Raw genomic sequence first — 23,003 nt, forward strand, 5'->3', positions numbered from 1 at the left:
TTTCAGTGATCCTTTCCTTTAAGGGGACAAGTTGACTCAAACCATGCCAGCAAAATGCTCCCCACAGCATAACAGAACCACCAGATCCCCTCACTGTAGGGGTCAAGCATTCAGACCTGTTCCGGTTTTTTCTTTAATTTGTCACCTGTCTACATATTATATTAAACATTCAAGAGAATTTAATGCTTCGAGGAGGACATTTTCGTGTTCTGTTTGTGTTTTCAACAGCTGCCGTCACTACGACAACCACGGACGCATTCAGCCGAAAGTCACCACGTAACACGGTCACTCGTTAAACCGAAACACCGCCCCGAAACTCTCAGACTCTATGTATCTCTATGTCTAACTCTATCCTTTTATCTGTTGTTTCCATGAGTTGTGAGAGTAAGAAATTTCCATGTGTAAAGTTAACTTTTATTCAGGTGGGTTGTTAATTGTATGTCCATTTTGTACAGCTTTTCTTCAGTATCACTGTAAAACTGCCCACAGTCTGTGTTTGTACTGTGTTGACATTTTATCTTCCCAACAGCTGTGGTGTGTGTGGATCAGAGGAAGCCAAGTACAGATGTCCTGCCTGTCTCACACATTCATGCAGGTAAGATTATTGACCTTAAATCCAAAGTAATACAATTTTTTTTTTTTATCTGAAAAGGTCCTGCAGCAGTGGTTCCCAACATGGGAGTCGAGAGGCCCCCCAAAGGGTTCCTAAATAAATCTGACAGGTCACAATATGATAAAATGTATAAGAGAGGCAAATGGTTATCTTCCACGTTGTTATTTAACTTTTTTCTGACTCTTCTTTGTGCTTTTTTTCTTGTAAAATATTGAATGCTTTCACCTCTTCAGGCCTCTAAATATCTAAGAAGTGAAACACTTGGTTAAACTGATCTCAACTGATTTACGCACTAAAGGCAATAACTTGTGACAACTTAATTTTAAAGAGTCACAAACCCTGAAGGAAATTTAATTTGCTTATTATGTCACTTTCTTAATGGTGCACAGGTCAACATCAGCATGTTAGTGCTATTTTCTGGAAAGTTCACTCAACTGATCCCTTTAATACAGAGACTTGAGGCTTTTTTGCACTAATAGAGCTGCCCATATTCTGTCTATAATTCTGCTGAAATCCTTATATTAAAGATTAGAAATGCTGTGAGTTCCATGAGGCTTGGCAGAAAGCACAGTGTAGCATGAGTATGTTGACAGAACTGTTGCATAGCTTTTGCAAAAACTCCCAACCTGGTCCAAAGCTTTACTAAACGATCTCCCCCAGGGGCTGTAAAACCGTTAGAGCCGCAACTAACAATGATTTTCATTATCTATTAATCTGGCAGTTATTTTCATGATTGTTGTTTCAGCTTTAAAAAACATCTCCTGACTTTAACACCCCCCCCCCCCCCCCACACACACACACACACACACACACACCACCACCAGCACCTATTGAGTGGTATCATTGGCTAACATAAACATAAAGATATATTACATGGATGGTTATGGTTACATATCATGTTTAGTCATTGATTTGAAATCTTTGACTTTTTTCTTCTTCAAAAAGACAACTCGGTTGAACTCAGCTAAATTATCAACAGAAAAAGTTGAAGTTTGGAAAAAAATATCCAGAGTTATTATGCTGTAAGAGTTTAACACGCTAAAACAAAAGGTTTGATTGACAACAGTCTGGCAACATGAGCATAACATAAGCAAACAGCCCCACAGCTATCATCGCATTTTGATTCAAATACGTCACATTACTTTTTTTTTCCAACTTTCCAACCAAGACCTGCTCACTTCAACCCGTAGATGTTCTTACTTTGGCACGAAATGTTGTATTCATGCAGGACCTTGTTGCTCATAGTAAGAAGCTGATTAAGAAAATATGCTTTCAAGGCCCTCGAGTTATGTAACCTGTGAGCTGAGGGGACAATGGGATTGGTATTGCCAAACGATGTGGCTTGTGCAGTTACTCAAATAAGATATTTCTGTAGAGGAGAGCGAAAGTAAAGCAGGGAGAGAGAACGGGCTCCGAACAGATTTAAGGTTAGATCTTCTGTCGTATGGAGCACTCCTGGACTGTGTTTGTCCTGACTTGTCTACAGGTTTTGGCATTTTTGTAAGTGAGTCACAGATACATTTAATGTCATTTCCACCAAAACAATTTGCATTTGTTCTCTTTTTCCATGACCTTGGGTTTTGTGGTAGTTTGGAGCACAATTGCATACAGATTTTCCAAAAAAAATAAACCAAAACGGCCAAAACCCTCTATCATGCCAACAAAATAACAAATAAAAAAAATACTTGTTTATCACATGAATAAAAGTTATTTTTTTCTTGTGAATGGACTTTCACTTGAACTTCTGTTATATCTCTATGATGAGATCATATAATTTCATACTACATAAAAGCTGTATTCCATCTGTGTCTGATACTGCTAATAAAAATCAAAGAAATAGTTCTGCCTTTTTCTGATAAAAAAACAATAATCACTAAAGAATTATGTAAGGTTGGTTATAAAAAAAATATCTTCTGCCTTTGCATGCGGTAACATAATATTTACGATTGACTTGTGGCCATGTATTTGTTTTTACTGACTATTTATTTTGATTCATGGCCGGGAACATCATGCCACAGTTAATGGCAACAGTCCGTGGCCTATTCCTCGAATTCTGTGGATATGAAAACATTTACAACTCAACCTTTAAGGAATTAATGGCATGTTGATGGTCATATTTGACTTTGTCGTTAAGATTTATCAGTGGGCAATAGAGAACGTCTCTCATGGTTGCCTGTTGTTTTGGGCATTATTCAGCATTCCTTTTGCATAGTTTCGATGGATACAGTCTTCATCTGACTCTGGCCAAATACCTTTCTCTAGGTAAGTGTCTGAAAATGTGTCTTTCCATGCTGGACTTTATTTTATTCAGTAAGATCCTTCATAAAGCAAATTACAGACATTTTGAATGATAGTAAGAGTTTTGGTAATATGCTAGTGCTCGAATACATTTCAGTCAAAGGTTTTTTTAGGTAAAAGTAGCTAATAATACTACCATGTGAAAATACTCCTTCCCAAGTAACAGTCCTGGATTTCAAAATCTTATTTAATTAAAAACTACATCGGTTTTATCAGCAAAATGTACTTAAAAGTGTGGTATTTTGAGCTAGTTAATCTTAGTTAATCAACAGAGTATTAATCGGGAACTTTGGGGGTCAATTTAACCACTTTTGTCCAGACTGAAAAGACTTCAGCTATTGGATGATTGCCATGAAATTTGGTCCATATATTCATGTTTCCCTCAGGATGAATCTTATCGACTTGTTCCTCAGATGTTTTCTCTACGGCCCCCATTAGGTTGACATTTTTGGGTTTTTATAGAATTATCACAACTATTTAATGGATTCCCGTGAAACTTGGTAAATGATCCCCGACTTTAATCTAGCGCCATCCTCGGGTCAAACGACTGATGACATTTCCATCAGTCTCAGTATTCAACTTTGTATATTTAGTGCTAATTAGCAAATGTTATCATGCTAGTATGCTAAACTAAGATTATGAGCACGGTAAACATTATATCTGCTAAACATCAACATGCTAGCATTGTCATTGTGAGCATATTGATGTTAGCACCATTATGCCTCAAGCACAGCCTCAAAGAGCTGCTAGCGTGGCTGCAGACTCTCAGTCTTGTTTAAATAAAAATGCCAGTGAAAGCTTTAAAGGCCCACTGCTGTTCAAACTTTATTGAAAGTGCGTTTAGCTTGAGAAGGTAGAAGAGTTTCAGCTGGTAGTGGGAAAGAAGTGGAGCACAAATGTTCTCAGCTTCTTATGATTCTGTCTTTATTGTCTTGGCGAGGTGCCTATGGCGATAGTCCGCATAATCATGAATCAGGAAAAAATTGGTTGGGTTTTCTTTGGATCTTACTCCTCGAACACGGATATTGAAAATCATTCTGGAATGATGATAACCACTTTATATAACGAGGGAAATCTAGTAGTGTTTGTCCACCTGCGGTGCTAGTTATTTGTTTAAATTATTCAGGGGTTTTTGCACTGTTGTACGTCTGAGTTCAGCAGACCAACTGTCCTTAGATAATAGATCTTATATAACAATTGTGAAAAAAATCGAAGCCTTACTTTAAAAATCTCTTTTTCTGTGTCCTCCAGCTTGCTGTGCGTGAAGAAACACAAAGGCGAATCGGGATGCAGTGGAGTTAGAAATAAAACTGCCTTTGTGACCCTCTCACTGTTTGATGAAATGACACTTCTCAGTGGTAAGCATCTCCTTCATAGACACAGTTTTCAAAATCATCGGGTTACATCAGACAACATCAACATCAAGAATAGTTCAGCAGTATTTATGACAAAACACTTTTGGTATAATGTGACAGCAGGTGTGTGTTTACTATTTGTTCTCTACCTGTAGACTACAGGTTTCTGGAGGACACAGGGAGGTTTGCTGATGGTGCAAACAGGGACAATCTCATCCGGACACCCCGTTCTACTTTAAAAGTAAGCCCTTGATTCATTGATGAAATCATCTTCTATGACTAATGTTGGGTACTCTGCATCAGGAGTAGATTATGCTGGAACCACTTTAACTCTTAAATTTATGTGACCATGAATTAAGCTAGCAGTATAGTAGAAAAAAAACAAAATTGGCCACCTCAGGATGAATTGTAATAACTTTAGTGATCCCTTAACTTTTCATTTAGTGCCGTCATCAGGTTAGAATGTTAATGTGTTCAGTATTTTGTTTATTACCAAATGCCAGCAAAATAAATTACATTCTCATCAGTTGTACTTTCTGTTTTAGTGCTAATTAGCAAATGTTAGCATGCTTGCATGCTAAACTGAGATGGTGAACATGGTAAACATTATACTTGCTTAACGTCAGCATGTTAGCATTGGCAGTAGAGCACCACTGTGCCTCAGTTCAGCCTCCCAGAGCCACTAGCCTGGCTAGAGACCCTTGCTTAACTGGTAAATCTTATTCAAGAAAAACAAGGAAAAAAGCTTGTTTTTATGATCTAGATACATCCAATATATCTGGATGTACTATTAAATTTCACACACCATTAGGGAAGGGCATTCTAAAGTTATTGTCTCATTTTGTTCAAATAATAACACATGTATGTTCTTGATACATAGAAGAATTGTTTTGTTATTTAATGACTAAAACCAGATGCTGCTCTCTGCAGTGTTGTCACTACTGCTCATGTGTTAGCTGTGAAAAGGGCAGTGGTTCGTAGCTGTTCAGCCAGTTCAGCAAAGACTGTTCTCCTGAGTGTTGAAAAATGATCTTAGCATAAAATTATGGTCAAATTGAAAGTTTATACAAGGTAAAATTTAAAGCTTCTGGGTACTGAAAGCACTGTTGAAATGTATCACAAACGAAATCATTTTCATCCAAAGCAAGAACAGACTGACCCCAAATACTGACCGTGTTATCTAAAGACCGGTATGTTAAGCCAATATCTTTATTGACACAGTTAATTACAGGCAGTTAATGTCTTTATCAGGATCACTTTTCAGTAATTACTTGAATATAAGAAGAAATGATAAGATAATTAAAATAAATTAAAATAGCTTTTATAATTTTTTTTAAACCCTTAGATGCTTTTGGGAAATTACTTAATTACTACACATTACAACATTGCTACTTGCATTATGTACATGTATATATGTATATATATATATATATATATGAGAGAGTTTGTACCTCCTTGAATTCAAAAGAAGTAAACAATAATTATGCACAGTAATTCTAATAAAAACTTTACAATAGTAGGAACCAACAACACCTAATTGTTTTTCTCTTTGTGCTTTTATTGCTTCACTGGTCGTTTGTGGCTGCAGTTATGCAATGCTTTCTGCAGTTGCTCCAAACCACAGAAGACATTAATTTATGTAACATCCAGTGTCCCTGCCAGCTTTCACCTGTACTGTTACCACAACACAAGACAAGTAATATTTGATCGCTTGGATTAATACACGCTCTTTTATGGGATTTTTAGAGGATGTGACTGCTTCAGCGGTCACAAATCAATCAAAATAATGAGGCTTATTCTCAGCGAGAGATAAAGGCTTGGCACATGATGAGCTTTGGGATTTGGGTCTCCTCCAGAACATTGCAAGTACTGTGATCTGTTATTAGCCTTGTGTAGCCCTACCTTTTAATAAATCTCTTTTAATGTCTCTCACTACCCGCCAATATGAAGTCATGAAAGAGCTGCATGAGCGCCAGAAAGGAAAGGCCTGTCCTTTCAAATTTAGATGAGGGAAGTAAAGAGAAGTTCAGGTCATCTTTGGTTTAATTGTTAATGAAACTTGCACAGTCAGATTTATTGATGCAGAACAGATGTTTGGTATTTAGACCTATTTATTCTTGCAGAAGATGCCCCCCCCCACCCTCACTGACTTTTCCACTGAACTGAAATGTCAGCCGGTCTGTGGTCCCAACAAATCTGTTCAGGCTCAAGAATAGGAGCTTTCTGTTACATCCTGTTTCACCGAACAGTTATTTTGTCTGGAGCAGTCTGCTGTGAAATCTTTATTAAAGGTCTTTAACTGTTGCGTTGTTCAGTTTGGTTGTATGAATCTTGATGTGCTCTTTTGGCCTCTATATAAATTCTTGACCATACCTTTAGTATATCTCTGTGATAACACTGTACACAGAATATGCTGTCTCTGTGTCCTAATTCCATACTACAAATGAATCGTCTACAGGATGTACTATATAGTAATTATGACAGTATACTTGTTTTGCACTTTGCATACAAAAAATCGGCATACTTTAACAGGAAATTATGTAACGTGTGCTATTGGATGTCGACCAAACTATGACTTTTGAATAACAAATAAAACTTGACAAAGAAAAGAAAAATGTTTTTTCCAAAGAGTTAATACTTATTTTTTTTTGTTTCCCAGCACCTGCAATCTATTTAAATTTTTTGTTGCAATGAACTGTTTCTTTCTCTTTGTGCCTTGCGTAGTGTCCATCAACAGCACTTAAGTGTTTTTTTTATGCATACTGACGGTTTTGAGTATACCTACTTTAGTTCTAGTGTGATCACATAACATACTCTAAACCTACTTCAGATTAGCATGTAATATGTAAAAGGGACACATCTCTAGTTAATATTGTACATACTATATAATATCTTTACTTTTCTGTTGTTCAGGCAAAGAAGCTGGCAGCCAATGCCAGGAAAATGAACATCACGTTGAGGTTCCTCCCCATCACGTTCACCAAGAGCAGAGAAAACTCCACCTTCTTCCTCACAAAGTAAGAATACAATCTCTCTGATACAGACAACAAATTTAGACTGTGCACAGAATAATTCGAAACACAGGGCTGGCACTGTGTTATAGTATTTGTGTCATCCTTTGCTGAGTAATCTCAATTTAGTTAACATCGCAGACTTGCAGCTATTTAGTGACTCAGACTGTTTTCGTAACGTAGGCTGTGAGACAGTGAGTCTCTTTTCCACATTGGCACACTTAAATCAACATTCATAATGTTAGACTTTCACCGATTTATAATCATATCAGCGATTGAAGAGGAAATTGCTGATGATTTATTAGACATGCAACAATACAGACACTGATATCGGTCCAATAGTGACTCAAATAGCTGGATCGGGTATCGGTGACAATGGGCTGATTTATTTTTAATAAATAACTATTCCATAAATTTACATCCATGTGTTTATTTGTCACATTTTGTATTACAAAGTTAGGAATGTTCAAGTCAAGTCTGATGTTGCCTCACACATAAAAGAAATGATCCCAGTCTCTTCCTCACAGTGAGGCATACAGCTTATTAATAACACACTGGTATGGGATTGATACTCAGTATCGGCCCAAAGCCCAGGTATCGGTATCAGTATCGGGACTGAAAGAGTTGGATCGGTGCATCCCTATGATTTATTTATTTATTAGGCAATGGAATATAATAATGAACTGTATAAAACTGAGTACGTTCCGTAACTAATTCTAATGATCATTCTAATCATTCTAATTATTATTTATTGTTAGTGGCGGAGTCCATCGTTTCCTCACTGGATTGAAATTGCCTTCACATGCAGACTCTAAACCATAACCTACTGCAGGATTGGGTAAATAAAAAATATAGTTAAACCATTACTGCTGTATTTGTAACGAGTCTAAACTCTTCTTCATCTTCCAGCTGTTCATCAATAGACTTCTATTTAATTTTCAGGTATTGGAGATCAAACATAATGATGAAAGGATGATCAAAAAGTCTAGACAATAGCCCAAGCCTTTATGCACATGAAAAAAACCCCACAAAACATTCTTTTTATTTTGCCATTGGCATCTCGAGATAATGCTGACTGTGATGAAATATTTGAACAATTGTGGATTTTTTTATTTCCTAACAAGATAATAATCTTACACAGATGCTACAGTATCATAGAAAAATACAGAGCACAAACACAAGTAATACAACAGCACGAGTGTTTGGATTTCCATCAGAGCAGCACCACTACGGATTTTACCCAAACATTGTGAGACTGTTTATGATACGCTCCGTCACAGTCAAAGACAACACTTCACGGTCGTCTGGTGAAGTCCTGCTTAAGTCTGCAGCCAAATGAGCTTCTGATTAGTGATGTTTAACTTTGCCACAGGATGGCACTCTTGTTAAGCCCTAACAGTAGTTGTATCTAGTGCTGGCTCCTCTCAAGTTATCTCCTGACTCTGCATGGTGATGAAACATGGGGCATCTTACCTGTGTCTGTTAAATATGTGAGAGATAAGTTATCAGGAGTAGCTGAGGAATCGGCGATATTAGCATTCTCTTACAGACTGAATGAGTTGAAAAGTTAGAAAAATTGTCAAGGGAGATGTGGCCAGTTACATATGACAGATAGTGCAGTGATGCTACACTTCATAACAGTCCTGGTGTAAGCAGTGATGTATAGCAGGGTACACTCCTCCACACTGGACAGTTGTAGCCATCCTGTCGGCCCTCGTCAGATGTGTTGAATCCTGGATATGCAACTTCTGTGCTTCCACCAGCACACAAGACAAATCCATACACAAATGCACACATGTAAATACAATGAACATTCGTTATGTTGCTCCAGGCAAACTATCATAGGGCATTTCTCTTCCATTATGATATAAACCCAGTTAAATTTATAATCCATCATGAAGTGAAACCCCAAATGTTATGCTATTTATTGTATTCATTTTTTCCAGCAATAGCTATTAAATGTATTCACATTCTGTAATTACTTCTTTATATGTTTATTTTGTATTGTTCGAACTACTGCAGGACTAGGTCAATTAAAAACATAGTGAAACCCTTTACTGTATATGTAACCAGGCTAAATTCTTCACATTTATATCAACAATGTATTACATCTTCCAGCCCATTCATCAATAGACTTTTATTTAAATGAGTGCATATTAAACATGTCATTAGGTAAGTGTACAGGTCTATCCTTTTCAAGCTTGGGTTGACAAATAGATAAGTAGAGTCAAGTAATAGCTCGCTCTGTACCAAATGCACAACTAGATTAGTCGCAGAGGATCCATATAAATTTTCAGAAATGGTTGGTCAGTTTTATTTGTATACTCCAATATCACAAATCACAATTTTGCCTCAGGGGGCTTTAAATCACCACCCTGTTGTGAGATCACTGTCCCACTGTTCCTAAGCTGTCAACCTCATCTGCAATACGTTGAGAGCCAGTTTCATCGTTATTGAAATGCTCGATATTTTCCTACATGTAAGTCATTTTCTAATGTGCTATCTCATGAAGCTGAGGGGTAGGCATGGAGTTATTGGCTCAGGTTAGTTATGACGATCAGGAAATGTGAAACATCTTTCACTAAGCATCGTCATGTGGGACGTTAGCTTAACTGAGGAAAAAAAAAAAAGGAGAGACAAAGCATTTTTATGATTCGTGTATTGTTTAGATTACGATTAACACGCATCATTTTAAAGGCATGTGTTGTTATCTAACCTGTCCCTAGTGGTTTTGGGAGAAGTTATTTAAGTGTCGTCAACATGCATACTTGTTGTGATTTAGAGACTGCAGTCTATTACTTCTTTTAGACCCTGAAGTTGTGAGCAATTTTCCAATTTACTCAATTCTACTGGTGGTCTTGTCATGTCTGGCACCTCTTTTCCTTCTTGGACAACCTTCTGTCACTCATTTTCCCATTTCTTTTGAGGCTGAGCCCTGCCACTCTAATCCCTCAGTGGAAGAATAGAGGGGGGGAGAAGAGGGGAAAATGGTTATTGAACTGCATATTAAAGTTTTACAAGTCTGAAATGCCCAGGGACAACATTAGGTGCCAATCAGGATTGCCACTAAAAGAATCCTTTGTCAGTCTCTCCAGCTGGCTTTATGTTGTTACTTTCCCTCTCACCACCCTCTTTTCCATCCTTAAAGTCTACCACTCTGTCATGTCTGTCTCTGATGTTTTGCAGGCAGTGAGTTAAATGTGCACGTCACATCTCAGGATGAGGCAACATTATGTCAGGTTGTAGTAGCAGACTCTGCCCACCCTCCGACCCAATACATTTCCAACTCAACACCTGTGAAACGGTGACGGTTACAAGGTTTTTTGTAGGATGAGACCAGTATACCTTTTTACGTTTTAGTCATTTCATACGTGAAATACACCTGGGGAAATGTGCTAAATCCCCACAACAGCTCCAGCAAAAGCCACACTGCAGCTGCAGTCTCTGTCCAGAAATCCCGAGCCAGCTGCACAGCCTCATTGCTTTGTTTAGTCTGGTAAGTTTCAGTATGTCTCATTGCGAAGATTTTTCAACTAACCACAACAGTGTCCCATTCACAGAGCAGCAAGCGGACACAAGGGATGGGATGAAAGGTGTACAATAAATTGTGAGGGCTAGAGAGAGAATGTGCTTCAGAATGTACCAAGTACATAATATAAAAAGCAGATGTGTGAGCAGTGTGACTGCAGCTGGTTAGCGACATATTCATGCTACGCACTCGTACTGCCAGAGAAGGATCATTACTGGCAGACAGCTGACTAGAGGGCTTTCATGCCTGGCAAGTGTGTGTGTGCGTGAGTGAGTGTGAGTTTGTGAGCATGTGTCTCTTTGATTAAATGTTTGTACGCAAAATAATGGTTTGCAACTATTTTCTTTCCACCTCTTGGCTGATGACTAATTTCAAAAACAAGGCACGAACAGTAAAGAGATTGATGAAAAATTACAGGCTGCCTCTCAGTCCAGCCTTTGGAGGGTAAGTATATAATAGCTGGCATTTGGCAGAACATTGGGAGTAGTTGTGTTAGGGTGGAATTATGTTTTCTACAGCCTCAACCTGGCATGGCAGGGCATTTTCCTCATAGACAGATTGAGTGGACTGGACAACATATTGCAGAAGCAGTTACTGTAGATAATTACTGAACATATTTCTGTAATAACTTGAAATAATTAGTAATATGAGCTGGTACATACTTTTATGCCTCTGAGCGGGTGACAACCGTAGCCAGAGGCATTATGTTTTTGGGTTGTCTGTCTGTCCAATTCTCGTGAACCCAATATCTCAGGAAAGCTTCGAGGAAATTTCTTCAAATTTGGCCCAAACGTCCACTTGGACTCTGGGATGAACTCATTAGAATTTGGTGGTCAAAGGTCAAAGGTCACTGTGACCATACAAAACACATTTTTGTCCATAACTCAAGAATTCATATGCTAATTGTGATTAAGTTTCACACAAATGTCTAATAGGATAAAATGATGAAGTGGTGCCATTTTTAAATCCAAAAGGTCAAAGGTCAACTTCACTGTGATGTCATAATATTCTGCAAAAACACTTTTCTGGCCAGTACTCAACTCCATAACTCAGTAATAGAAGGGGAGATTGTGACCATTTCACATTTGGTTGGATACTGAATTGGTGACACTAATCTTGGGTGCCCACCTTGAAACTGTGATGATTTTATTAAATTCCTTCAAAGTCTTCACTACAAATATTATGAGTCTGGACAGACACGGTTGGAAACTGCAACTTGACTTGTTGGCGGAGGCATACGACCACGAGGCAGCATTTCTAGTTGCCATATGTGTCAGTTTCTCATATATTGGATATCAGCCTCAGTTAACTCCACTCTCTGTGACAGAATTTCCAGATACTGACAGGTGTTCAATGATTGTGAAGTATTTTATTAGACAAAAATTATTGTTTTGTAAATGAAGTAGAGTCATAATCACCCACAATTACATTCCTGGATCTAGTGAACTGGGTGCATAGGTCTGTTGGAGCAACATCTGTGTTGGCGTGCCTTTATGTAGGGTACCATTTTAGGTTGTCAAACCTCCTTCCAGTCATCCTGAAATATTCAAAATGCACTGTATCATCCACTGTACACATTTTTTACACTCACATGCTAAACTTTCCTTCTTTGTTTTCTGTTCGGCATATGAACAGACCATTTCCTCTTCCATTTCTCCAGCTTTACATGGAGCTACAAAAGAACCAAGATCATCGCCTCACTCCTTGTCATCATCCGCTTGTTCTTCCTGCAATTCTTTAATCCATAAAAGTTTTTCTCAATATTGTTGTGTGAAATGAAACGGATACATGTTCTCATTCTTTTTTTACTGGTTGCATGGTACTCAATGGCATGTTTCTGCCACCTACTGATTACTTGTACACAGCAGGACTACAATTTGGAAAAGGTACTGATACTTTTGCCTGCAGAGAAGCATACTGAAGCCTATCCTATATACAATAATGATAATTAACTGTAGAGCTGCAATGATTAGTCGATTAGTTGCCGACTTTGACATTAATCGCCAACTATTTTGAAAATTGATAAATTGTTTTGAGTCGATTTTTAAGAAAAAAAAAATCCAGCTTCTCAAATGTGACTATTTTCTGGTTGAGAAAATAGAGAAATTACATGCGATGAATAAAAATGTATGAAAGCAGACAGAACCATATTTTCTCCCCAGATTTCATCAGATTTCGACTATTCATCACCCTCCACGCAAACATGCACTACGACTGCTACTTTTCAATTTCAAATTAAGTTCACATAAAACAATCAGCTTCAACTTTAGTCAAATGGTTTTAGACTCCAACAGACAACCCTCTGGCTGTCATTGGCTTGATTAACCGCCGCTGATGCAGAGCAGAGTCTGTGCCAACTGCCATCCGCGACAAGCTCCACATCAGAATGGCAAGCAGCAGTTTCATCACTGTTGCAACCTCTGTCATCACAATTGGCCACACAACAGAGGGCTACATGCCTCTCTCTGGTTCTGAGTAAAATTCCAAACTGTAAATTCACCAGAAACCTGAGTGTGCTGCAAGAGCTAGCGAGAATATAAACCTGTCATGTGTCATGTTTGATTGACTAATAATTTAGTTTCCATGTGTTCAAAATTAATTGCATAGTTTTGTACAAAGAAGAACAGAACAGAAGAACTCCAATGCGATAATGACTTTTGGCCATGAGACATTTCTCATTTTTAAGCCACACCGCTACTTTGGCTCCATCTGTAAATTGGCCTGTTGGTCCACCACTTTGGTTTTGAGCAAAATACTTTGACAACTTTTGGATGGATTGCCGTGAAATTTGGTACACACCGTCATGGTACCCAGACGATGAATTTTAATGACTCGATTATCTTCTGACATTTCATTTAGCGCAACACTGGTCCGTATCAGTTTATGACAGAATACCTAAAGCTGATGACCAGGCACATTATACATTTTTTTTGTCCCTTAAGTGGTAAAATTCTTAGAATAGCAAAGCTGTCTCTACATTTTTCATTCTTTCAACATAACAGTAAGGATCATCACAGCCTCATTGAGCATTTAGCATGGTTAGTCTGTACATTCACACACATACCAAGACCCTACAAGTTATACATCTTTGTGTTCTGGGTTTTCCAGGGATAGCAGGCCCATGTGTTAACATCTGTCCAGCAACTGAGGCTCATGCCAGAACTTAAAGAAGGATCTTAAGATGCAGCTGCCTATAATCTTTGTCTTCTCTCCCTTTCGTCCATCAGCCTCTCTGCCGTCCCATCCTCTTGACGTTGGGGATCCAACCGTGACTTTGGATATTGGCTTTATTTGTTGTATCTCAGTAGAGAGGCCCCAAAGTCCTGTCATCTCATTCTACCGGCACCCACTTGCCACCCAAATGCTGGCATCTGCCTCTGATGGGCAGATACACAGGACACACAGTTTCATATGTTACACCATTTTTATTGGATCTGTCCAATCCTTAATCCAGCCAGATGGAGTTTTGCTCTGACTGCCAGACCACCAGTCAGGCTTTCTGCTCTCTAGTGTTGATGGCACAAGCAAACTCCAATTCCGCGTTTAATCAACAGTGTGTGTGTGTGTCCTTGTTAATGAATTCATCTTTTCTTCTCGGAGTCTGCTTTATTTCTCAGTCTCCCTCAGGGATGCAGACAGTTGCTCAGACTTACTTCACTTAGTTTCAGTTTAGAGAGACAGCCAAATTTGCATCCTGGAAGGCTAATGGGTTCAGTGTGCTTATAAAAAAAACTACCGTAAATTCTCAGATTGTGTCCGCGGTCTTTATTTACTTCAGTGGCCTTTAAATGGTAGGTTTAATTGCTTATATAAGAGACAGGCATTTATTTCTTATTTCCCCTGTTCCCCAGTTAATGCTCAACTCAAAACCTCCTCCATGTTGACCTGTTGTCTTGATAAACTGTTATTATTATTATGCCCATTTTCACAGCACTAACTCCATCAATACAGCAAGAGTCATGTCAGGTGTTCCACTTTTTGCCTTTTCCCCCTGAACAAAGTGAACTAACACTATGATGCACTTGATTGACCTAAATATTGTAGCTTTCATTTTTACAAATCCAGCGATTACTGTATTCAGGTCATGATATTGAGTTCTGCTCTGTAAGGCTGTAGGCCTATATTAAGGGTTTTCATATTTCATAGGAAATTCAGACTACTGATTTTTAACTTTTTTTATTGTTTAAACATAGAAGGTATCCAAGTGACGGAAACAAATAACCATTGCCAATTAAATGAGGAAACTGCAACCACTTGGGAAGCAATGAGAGATGACATCCTCTCTGCTCAACTTAGGTGGCTGAAAATTATTTGAAACCACATTTTTTCCCAGGACACTGGGGTTTCAGGCTCTTTGACTAAATTTAACTCCCCTCACAATGGGACTAAATAAACAGAATCTGAATCCGGAGCTCACAGTATTACTTCCAGAGCTGAAAATCCTGATCATTAACTGCCCCCGATACCCACAGAATCTGGACTCTGGAGAATATTGTTTCCCACATTTGTACAAATATAGAACACACATACACCGTTACAGTTTGACACGGTTTCAGTGGCTCAGTTATGAACTAAGAGATATGAAGGAAGTAGTCCTCAAAATGAGTAGTTACTCAGTGGTACAGTATTAATAATGAAACATGTTTACATTTTTTCCACTCTATACTGGCTATATGCCAATCCTTTTTCATATAGTTAGGCTTAATTCTTTTGGTCCAACAAGCTGTTTGATGAATAATCCCACTTACAGGAAAGAATGCCCTTTAATGCAGGCCATGTAAATTAGCAGATTGTGTATCGCATGGAATCTTGTTGGGGTTATAAACCTTTCAACATAATCTTTGTGTGGCTTAAGCGCTTAATCGCATTTTCAACAAGCATGTTTTCAGGAGGATTTGTATTCCTCATATACACAATGACAAATGGGAGCTGCCATGCTTAACCAGCTTTTTGCTGTTTGCCACTGAAGGAGAGTCCTTTAGAGTTTAAATGTCTTGCTCAAGGCTCTTCAGTAATAGCTGTTGAAGGACTAAGCAGTGCGTCCTGATACTTTTCAGCAAGTTCTGGTATTCAGAGCAGCCGTCCTCTACTGTGGGTGCTTATGTTTTGACTTTTTTATGCTTCTCTCTCCTCTTTTTTCCCGACAATGAATGATGGCACTTATCCCAGGTATGCACTGTGGCCTTGCCTGAAATGATTGCATGCATCTTTGGGCAAGCCCCTTTTCCATCGAAAGACATAGTTTCCATTTGCTGTAATGACAGAATAATGGCATCACACCTGGTGCTCCACCCTCATTTTCTTGCACGTACAAACACATACACACCTGCACGCGTATACACGTGGACACACATTGACGCACCAAAGAAGAAACTCAGCCAAAACTAAGCAAACATATAAATTCCTGTGACTAAGGGGTTAGAGGTGTTAGGTACCTCCTACAGTTGCGTAGGGAATCCCCACCCAGCCCCTCGCCTACACTCCCAACACTGCCTGCACTGCCTGCAGCTTTACCCCTCACCCTCTCCTTACAACCAAGTGGAAACTCATAACCACCTTTCATTGGGTGTTTTGGCAGTACTGTGTGCATTTTTTCACTTTTGAACTCGTCCTACCCACCTTGTTTCTGTTTTCAAGGGAAAAAAAATGCCCCCTGTTGTATAATGCTACCATCTGGATCCGCAAAACATCACAAACATTAGAACCATGTCTGCTGTCCAGAGACACATGGAGTAGAGCTGAGTGGCTTGGGCCAGTGATAAGGGAGTTTCTCGGAATATGAATTTTATGTCTTTGCTTTTCTTTATTTCTCTAACCAGTGTTTCGTCATGTTAGTCCATTGCATGCTAATAGCTGTTAACAACAATAGCACAGGAGTGGTTCAAACATAAGAACAATACATGTTCAGATCTTGAGCCAGTCTTTGTCAATAGAAAAGAACAAAAAACAAGACCTTATCAACAACTGTTGGCAAGTACTGTTACTCTGTTAAGCTTTCTCACTTTTTCAGTGGTAGTACAGTACATGGAATAGGGTTTCCTGTGTGTTACATTTTGGCAAACTTTTGAATTGTGGCAAAAAGTAGAATCCACCCACTGTTCTCTGTTCCCACAATGTTTATTTATTTACTGTTGCTATAAAATGTTTCCATCAATCAGATCTTCCTCAGGCACAAACAGACTACAAACATCACAGTATATATATATATCTCAATTCCTAATTCTGCTTTTTGCCATGATGTCTCCAGCAACTGGTGAAGAGTTTTTTTTGGACAGTACCAGTCAAATTTAGGACACACTTTCTTATTCAAGTGAATGGGAAGGTGTGTCCAAACCTTTGACTGGTACTGTATGCACTTTTTTTCTTCACGTTTTTTGGACAATTGGACATTTAAACAAAAAAGTAAGACCAAATACTTTGACAGACAAACTCATAATGCTTTGTCTGTCAGCCTGATGGTCCAACACATTATCCCAGAGGAAAAATATCTGCACCACTACTGGATGGATGGATGGATGCCATGACAAGTGATATCAATTAGACAGGATTGGAAAAACTGCAGAAGAAGAATTTGTGGAACTTTTGCTTGAAAATTACAACAATTAATCAATCATCGCAATAGTTGATATTCCGTCGATTGGCTAATTTTCAGCCGTATTTGAAGATTAATGCTAAAAAAAAGCATGCTAACACACTAAACCATAGCATGTCACCACGAGTTAAGAAAAGAACGACACAAAAGTCTTTACATTGCGGATATCAAAAGAAACCTCCAAGTTGTGCTATAAATCTCGTCTGGCGAATACTGAGCCCTAATAACAAGGTCTTGTATGCGCCTTACAATTATGCTTTGCGTCTTTCTGAGGGTATGTTTCATCTTCATGCTTAGATCCATCAAGACCTCAGTCCTCATACTCTGCTGGAGGAGGGGCCGATGAATCAGCTCCGTCCTATATATGGCAAAGTCTGTGGTCTTGGTCAGCAAGTCCTTGTAGTTAATTTCAGCTCAGTATGTGGGGCAAACGACTCTGGTAGAGCACGAGTTATTGATGCCTGAGCCAATAGACTATACTCTATTTCTTATAGGCAGAAAAACTTAAACATTCTGTGACAAACTGTGACAAACTACTGTATATTCTGGCATTATTCAAATGACCAGTGAGACTGTGAGTTACTGGTAATCAATCCATTATTGTAAAAGCATAAAGAAGTAGGAATTACATCTTGTTAATCATATCTCCAAATTGATATATTGCATATTGTCGACTATTACCGCATAATGAACACATTAGGAAGCATGAACACAGCAGCTGTTTAGGGGATAAATGTTTGGTTGTAGAGCACGCCCAGCAACCCCGAAAACCCAACCACATTTAACAGTTACTGCCCAAAGCATTACCCCAGAATAAGTGATCATTATGTGATATCCGCCAGCTGGTGTCCGAGTATTGAGTGTATATGTCACGGTCTCCATGGCGACTCTGGTTTATTCATTTACACACACACGCACACACACACACACACACACACAGTCACACAGATGGACAAGATCTTGGAAGCAGCCGGGCGTATTGTCTCGGACAGATTAAGGCTGAATCCATTTTATGCTCTGAATTTAAACAAGGGCATTTGTGTTTGACTGTGAAGGGAACAATGGTGACCTCATCCGTCTGTGGTGAAAAACAAAAAAACATCAAACACTACTGTTTTCGATAAGCTCAAACTAAAGATGAGTTTCTATGTTTCTGTGTCTCATTTAGAGAAAAACAGTTCATGTGGCACTTGAAGCTCATCTTTCCTCAGAGCAACAGCGAGTTCAGTCAGAGGAGGTGAGTTACACAATAAGATTCAATTTCTTCAATGATTCTGCCTAAGCGCTCAATGTTTTATTAACTATATCATGCATCTATCTTGTTTTATCATTTTTAATACTCAGAGTGAAGTTCTTGTCGCCGTGGAGAACATTTTAGTTAACATATCATGTGGGTGCACAATCTGTAACTTGGCAAGACTGAGCGTTGAGAGATCTGCATGTGTTTATCCAGGATTATAAAAGCTGCAAAGAGACATTATTCATTACCACATTGATTTGACTTGATTTGGATGCTAACATGCATCTGTTTTCTCCTACATTTGTTTCCTCCTCCACAATCTTTTTGTTTTTTCTTCTTCTTGTTTTAGAGTGTCCGACGGGAAAACCCTGGAGCAGATCTTGACCCCTTATATTCACCCTACAGAGTCGGACCCCATGACACGCCAAAAGTGAGCTTTGTCTTCTTAACACTTCATTTCCTTGTGGTATTTTTGTTTATGTTATTAGAAGTGTTTGCCTACCTGTTTTGGAAAATGCTTCCATGTCCAGCTGTGTCACTGCTGTGTGGCTCTGCTTTAGATACCTACCGCAGAAGTTTTGGTTTACAGTTCGGTGATGATTTCACCCGTTAATAACGCCACGGCAACGTTAGACAGATGTATCATACATGATCAAACCGTATCATGCTCTGAATATTCCCCACATTAACTGTTGTTACATTCTTCCATTTACTTTGTGATACTTTGTGGTTGGCACAGATACTTCTAGAACTGGGGTTATATTATTACTCATTACTTAATAGGAAATTACTGCCTACAATCATCATGCTTATGTTCTTTGTTGTAGAGAGATGATTGCGGTGAGCAGAAGGTTTGCAGTGAAGATGACTTTGCTAGATGTGTGTTAGTGAAAAGAACAAAATAGCCTTCCTTAAATGTGCTTAATGTTATTTTCACTATCAACAATCTCCACCGGCATCAGAAACCTGCAGAAGAAAATACACGCAGCCCATGCTGACAAATTGTTGCAGTATCCACGTGGTATCTCCGTGGCTGCCGTAGCCCCGACAAGTAGTTACATTTTTGAGGAGCTGCGCGTCAGCTTTGGCGTGACTATGGCAGCTACACGTGTGGGCCACATTAGTACATCGTAAACTCTTAACGCACAACTATAACTCAAGCTTAAACCTGCATTAACCGTTTTTTTGGCCACATGGGGCCAGAGTGAACAAGTCGTGAACACAGCTGAGGCATATCATAACCTTTTATGTTGATATGGGGGAACTTACACATTCAGCGGTTACGGAACAGTTATCATTCATTCGGAGTTGTGTTTCTGGCCACCTAGTGAATGTAAGTCCAATTTTCAATCTCCTTTAAACTCTGTTTCTGCTCTCTATTGACTCCTGAGGGTAATATCTGGCTCTTTAGCTGCTAAATGCTCCACTATGTTCGCTAACTGTGTCTGTTTGCCATTTGGTGCTGCGCAGGTAGTGTACAGTGGGTTTTCAGAGCTTTTTCTCTGACAACAGCTGCCTGCTGCACCAAAAACGATGCTATGAGAGTGCTGAGAGTGAACCAAAACTGTAAAGTTGCAGCTGGACAGCTCAATAATGAGCTGAAACTGGCTATGAAGCTCTATAAAGCCAAGAGGAGCTGCAGAATCGGTTGATAATTCATCACCACGAATGACATGTCTGACGTTACACGTAGTCATTTGATACATTGTTATTATGAAAAATATCGATTATAGCCACTTTAAGGTTATGCCAGGGCCATGTATTGTATTCAGCGGTAGACGTTTCACTAGGCAGTGTTTTATTGTCATTGGACTTATGAATAGACATAAAAAAAAACTTAACAATGTGACGATAGAAATCACCGCCATTATGGTTTAGAGAATCTCATTTAGTTTAAGTTTAAGGATAATAACTGCTGCTTAGCCCATCATTTTCTCTTGAAAAGTTCAAATAAGTTCAAATGAGCAGTTTTGCTGTGAAGCTGTGTTTAGTTAGTGGCTTCTCTTGTTCATAACACATGGGAGAGAGTGGTGAAAACAAAGCTAATTGAATTGCTCAGAATAATTGCTGTTGAAATGCAGATCCAGTGATATCTGCACTTCAGCAGAATAGTTTAGACTCGAACAGCAGCATGACGTAGATGCATTCATCTGCTATGACATCGTAGCGTCCTGGGAATATTACATAGCATGGAAGCAGCTTGAACATGCATGCATACTGTATATGAATCATGCTCCTATAGCCTGTTCTATTTCATGTAATATCATACCAGTTTCATCATTTTGTTCTGTAAAAAGACTAATTGTAGCCACGACTACAGTTTTGGTTTTGATGATTTGTAGCAGGTCCACTGTCGCCTGCATGCCAGACCAGAGCCCCTGTAATTGAGTTTGGCAGTGGTGTGTTTTAAGGATTATGCCTCAGTTACAGACTAACTACAAATCAGTCTGCATGTACAAGAGTCCTGTATGAGAGGGAACGGGTCAAGGAGCAAATATAGCTCTCAACTGATTCGTATCATGTTTACGGCCACTTTGCTCTCATAACAAATTTCAGATCTGTTTTTGTATTTCTAATTGAAATAAATTGAACCTGTATGAATTAATTTTACACTTAACAATCTATTGATCTGTGCTCTCTACACCTTGTCGCGATCGTGCTGGTTCTGGTCAACACTCACAGTCGTGTGGCTTTAGAAGAAATACATCCTCTCAGAATGTGAATGTTTTCTATTGAGAACCTATATGAGAATGTACAGATTCTGTTATTCAAAGGTAATTTTCTGTCCTGACATTTCATATTAACCAACTCAATCCAATTTCAGTTAGAATTTAGTTGCGCTCTCTCTATGGTTCCCACCATAATTTTGCTCTCGCTTCACTTTCTTTTTGTACTCTCCAAGCTCATGTTTCTCCCAACATGCACTGCTGTCTTGAACAAGGCATGTTCTTTGATTGCTACTAGACCCACTCAGTATTTCTAAGCCGAACCTCTAACAGAACAGTGATCTGACTCCTCTGACTTAATGTTTGTACTGATAACAGTCAGCAGTAAGAAAGTCTACAGTGAGAGCATACTGTAGACTGTTGTATCTATTTAAATAGACACCTGACCTGGCCCAGTGCCAACCATTTAAACACAGCCTCTGCTTAGTCTAGTCAAGTGAGTGGGGTTTAACTCTCCATGGCCCATTAGCTCGCTGTTTACAGCAGGCTCAGGTACCATGGCCATCACTGGCATGGAGGATTGTCTCTTACAGAAACCTCAGTCAGAGCACATACATATATCTGTCAGCATACACCAAACAAGTGTACATTTGGTCTCTGCTGTGCTACACTCAGTGACCTTTGCAGAGACCACCTTAAAATACCGCACAGCCTATGCACGTGTACCTTTTCTTGTCTTTTTTTTTAGGTAAAGTTGGGAGTCGAGTCATTAAGCTCCTGTGCTGATGTGAATTTCTGTTTTTAGGTTGAAGATGTACGTGCACGCCTCGTTTGATCACGTGAAAGTCTTCATGAAGGCAGAGGGGAGAAAGGCGAACTCTGTGAGGTGAGATTTACTCTCTACTCATCTTTTTCATTTCCCACAGTGATTGTACGATTCTTTCCCGTGGGGCTGCAACTAAAGATTATTTTCACTATCAGTTCATCTGTCCATTATTCTCTCAGTTATTCATTTGGTCCAAGGTGATGTCCTAGCAATTAGTGTGTAAAACAAATGCACATCTTTCTTGTGCAGGTGATGAGTCCAAAAGAATTTGTAGTTACTCCGTGTCTCTCAAAGACTCGCAACATTGTAAAATGCTCCTGTAAAAACAGAATGTACAATTTTTGAGGCTCAAACAAAATTCTTTTTGATATGTGATAAAGAATAATATTTTTGCAGGAGCATTTTACGGTGTTGCGTGTCTTTGAGACATCGAGGTAACGTCCTCAAATGTTTTTCGCCCCGACCAACAGTCCATAACCCAACTATATTTAGTTTATTATCATAGAAGACTAAATAAACAAGACAATATTCAAATTTGAGATGCTGAATTAGAATTTGTTTCATAAAAAAATGATTCAAAACAATTAATCGATTGTCAAAACATTGGCTTATTAATTTCCAGTTGATCAACTAATAGATCAATTGACTATTTGTTGCAGCTCTACTTCCTTGATGCTCCTTCATTGCAAATGTGGGTGAAGGGTCAAAACAGAGATCTGAGTCTAGTAGGACTGAACAGCTCGGATGTTTTCAGACCTCGTGGCTAAAACCACATTCATACCGCAGCCACAGACACAGACTGGATATTTAAAACATATATTTATATGTGAGAGTTTAAAAAAAGTCTTATATGTCAGCCAATATATTTTTTCC

The 23,003-nt window shown here is 38.8% G+C and overlaps 1 protein-coding gene across 1 annotated transcript in view; it reads left to right on the forward strand.

The window, feature by feature from the left end:
• The window catches only part of znhit6 (zinc finger HIT-type containing 6), a 35,291-nt gene that overhangs the window by 2,173 nt on the left and 10,115 nt on the right, over positions 1–23,003 (forward strand). Inside the window, exons 2-8 of the mRNA XM_067596371.1 lie at positions 530–595; positions 4,163–4,269; positions 4,422–4,507; positions 7,180–7,283; positions 18,567–18,635; positions 18,988–19,068; positions 22,110–22,190. Coding sequence (XP_067452472.1) covers positions 530–595; positions 4,163–4,269; positions 4,422–4,507; positions 7,180–7,283; positions 18,567–18,635; positions 18,988–19,068; positions 22,110–22,190 — 594 coding nt within the window. The remainder of the gene's footprint in view (positions 1–529; positions 596–4,162; positions 4,270–4,421; positions 4,508–7,179; positions 7,284–18,566; positions 18,636–18,987; positions 19,069–22,109; positions 22,191–23,003) is intronic.

This window comes from Thunnus thynnus, chromosome 8, assembly GCF_963924715.1.
Source record: "Thunnus thynnus chromosome 8, fThuThy2.1, whole genome shotgun sequence".
NCBI classification, from domain to species: Eukaryota; Metazoa; Chordata; class Actinopteri; order Scombriformes; family Scombridae; genus Thunnus; species Thunnus thynnus.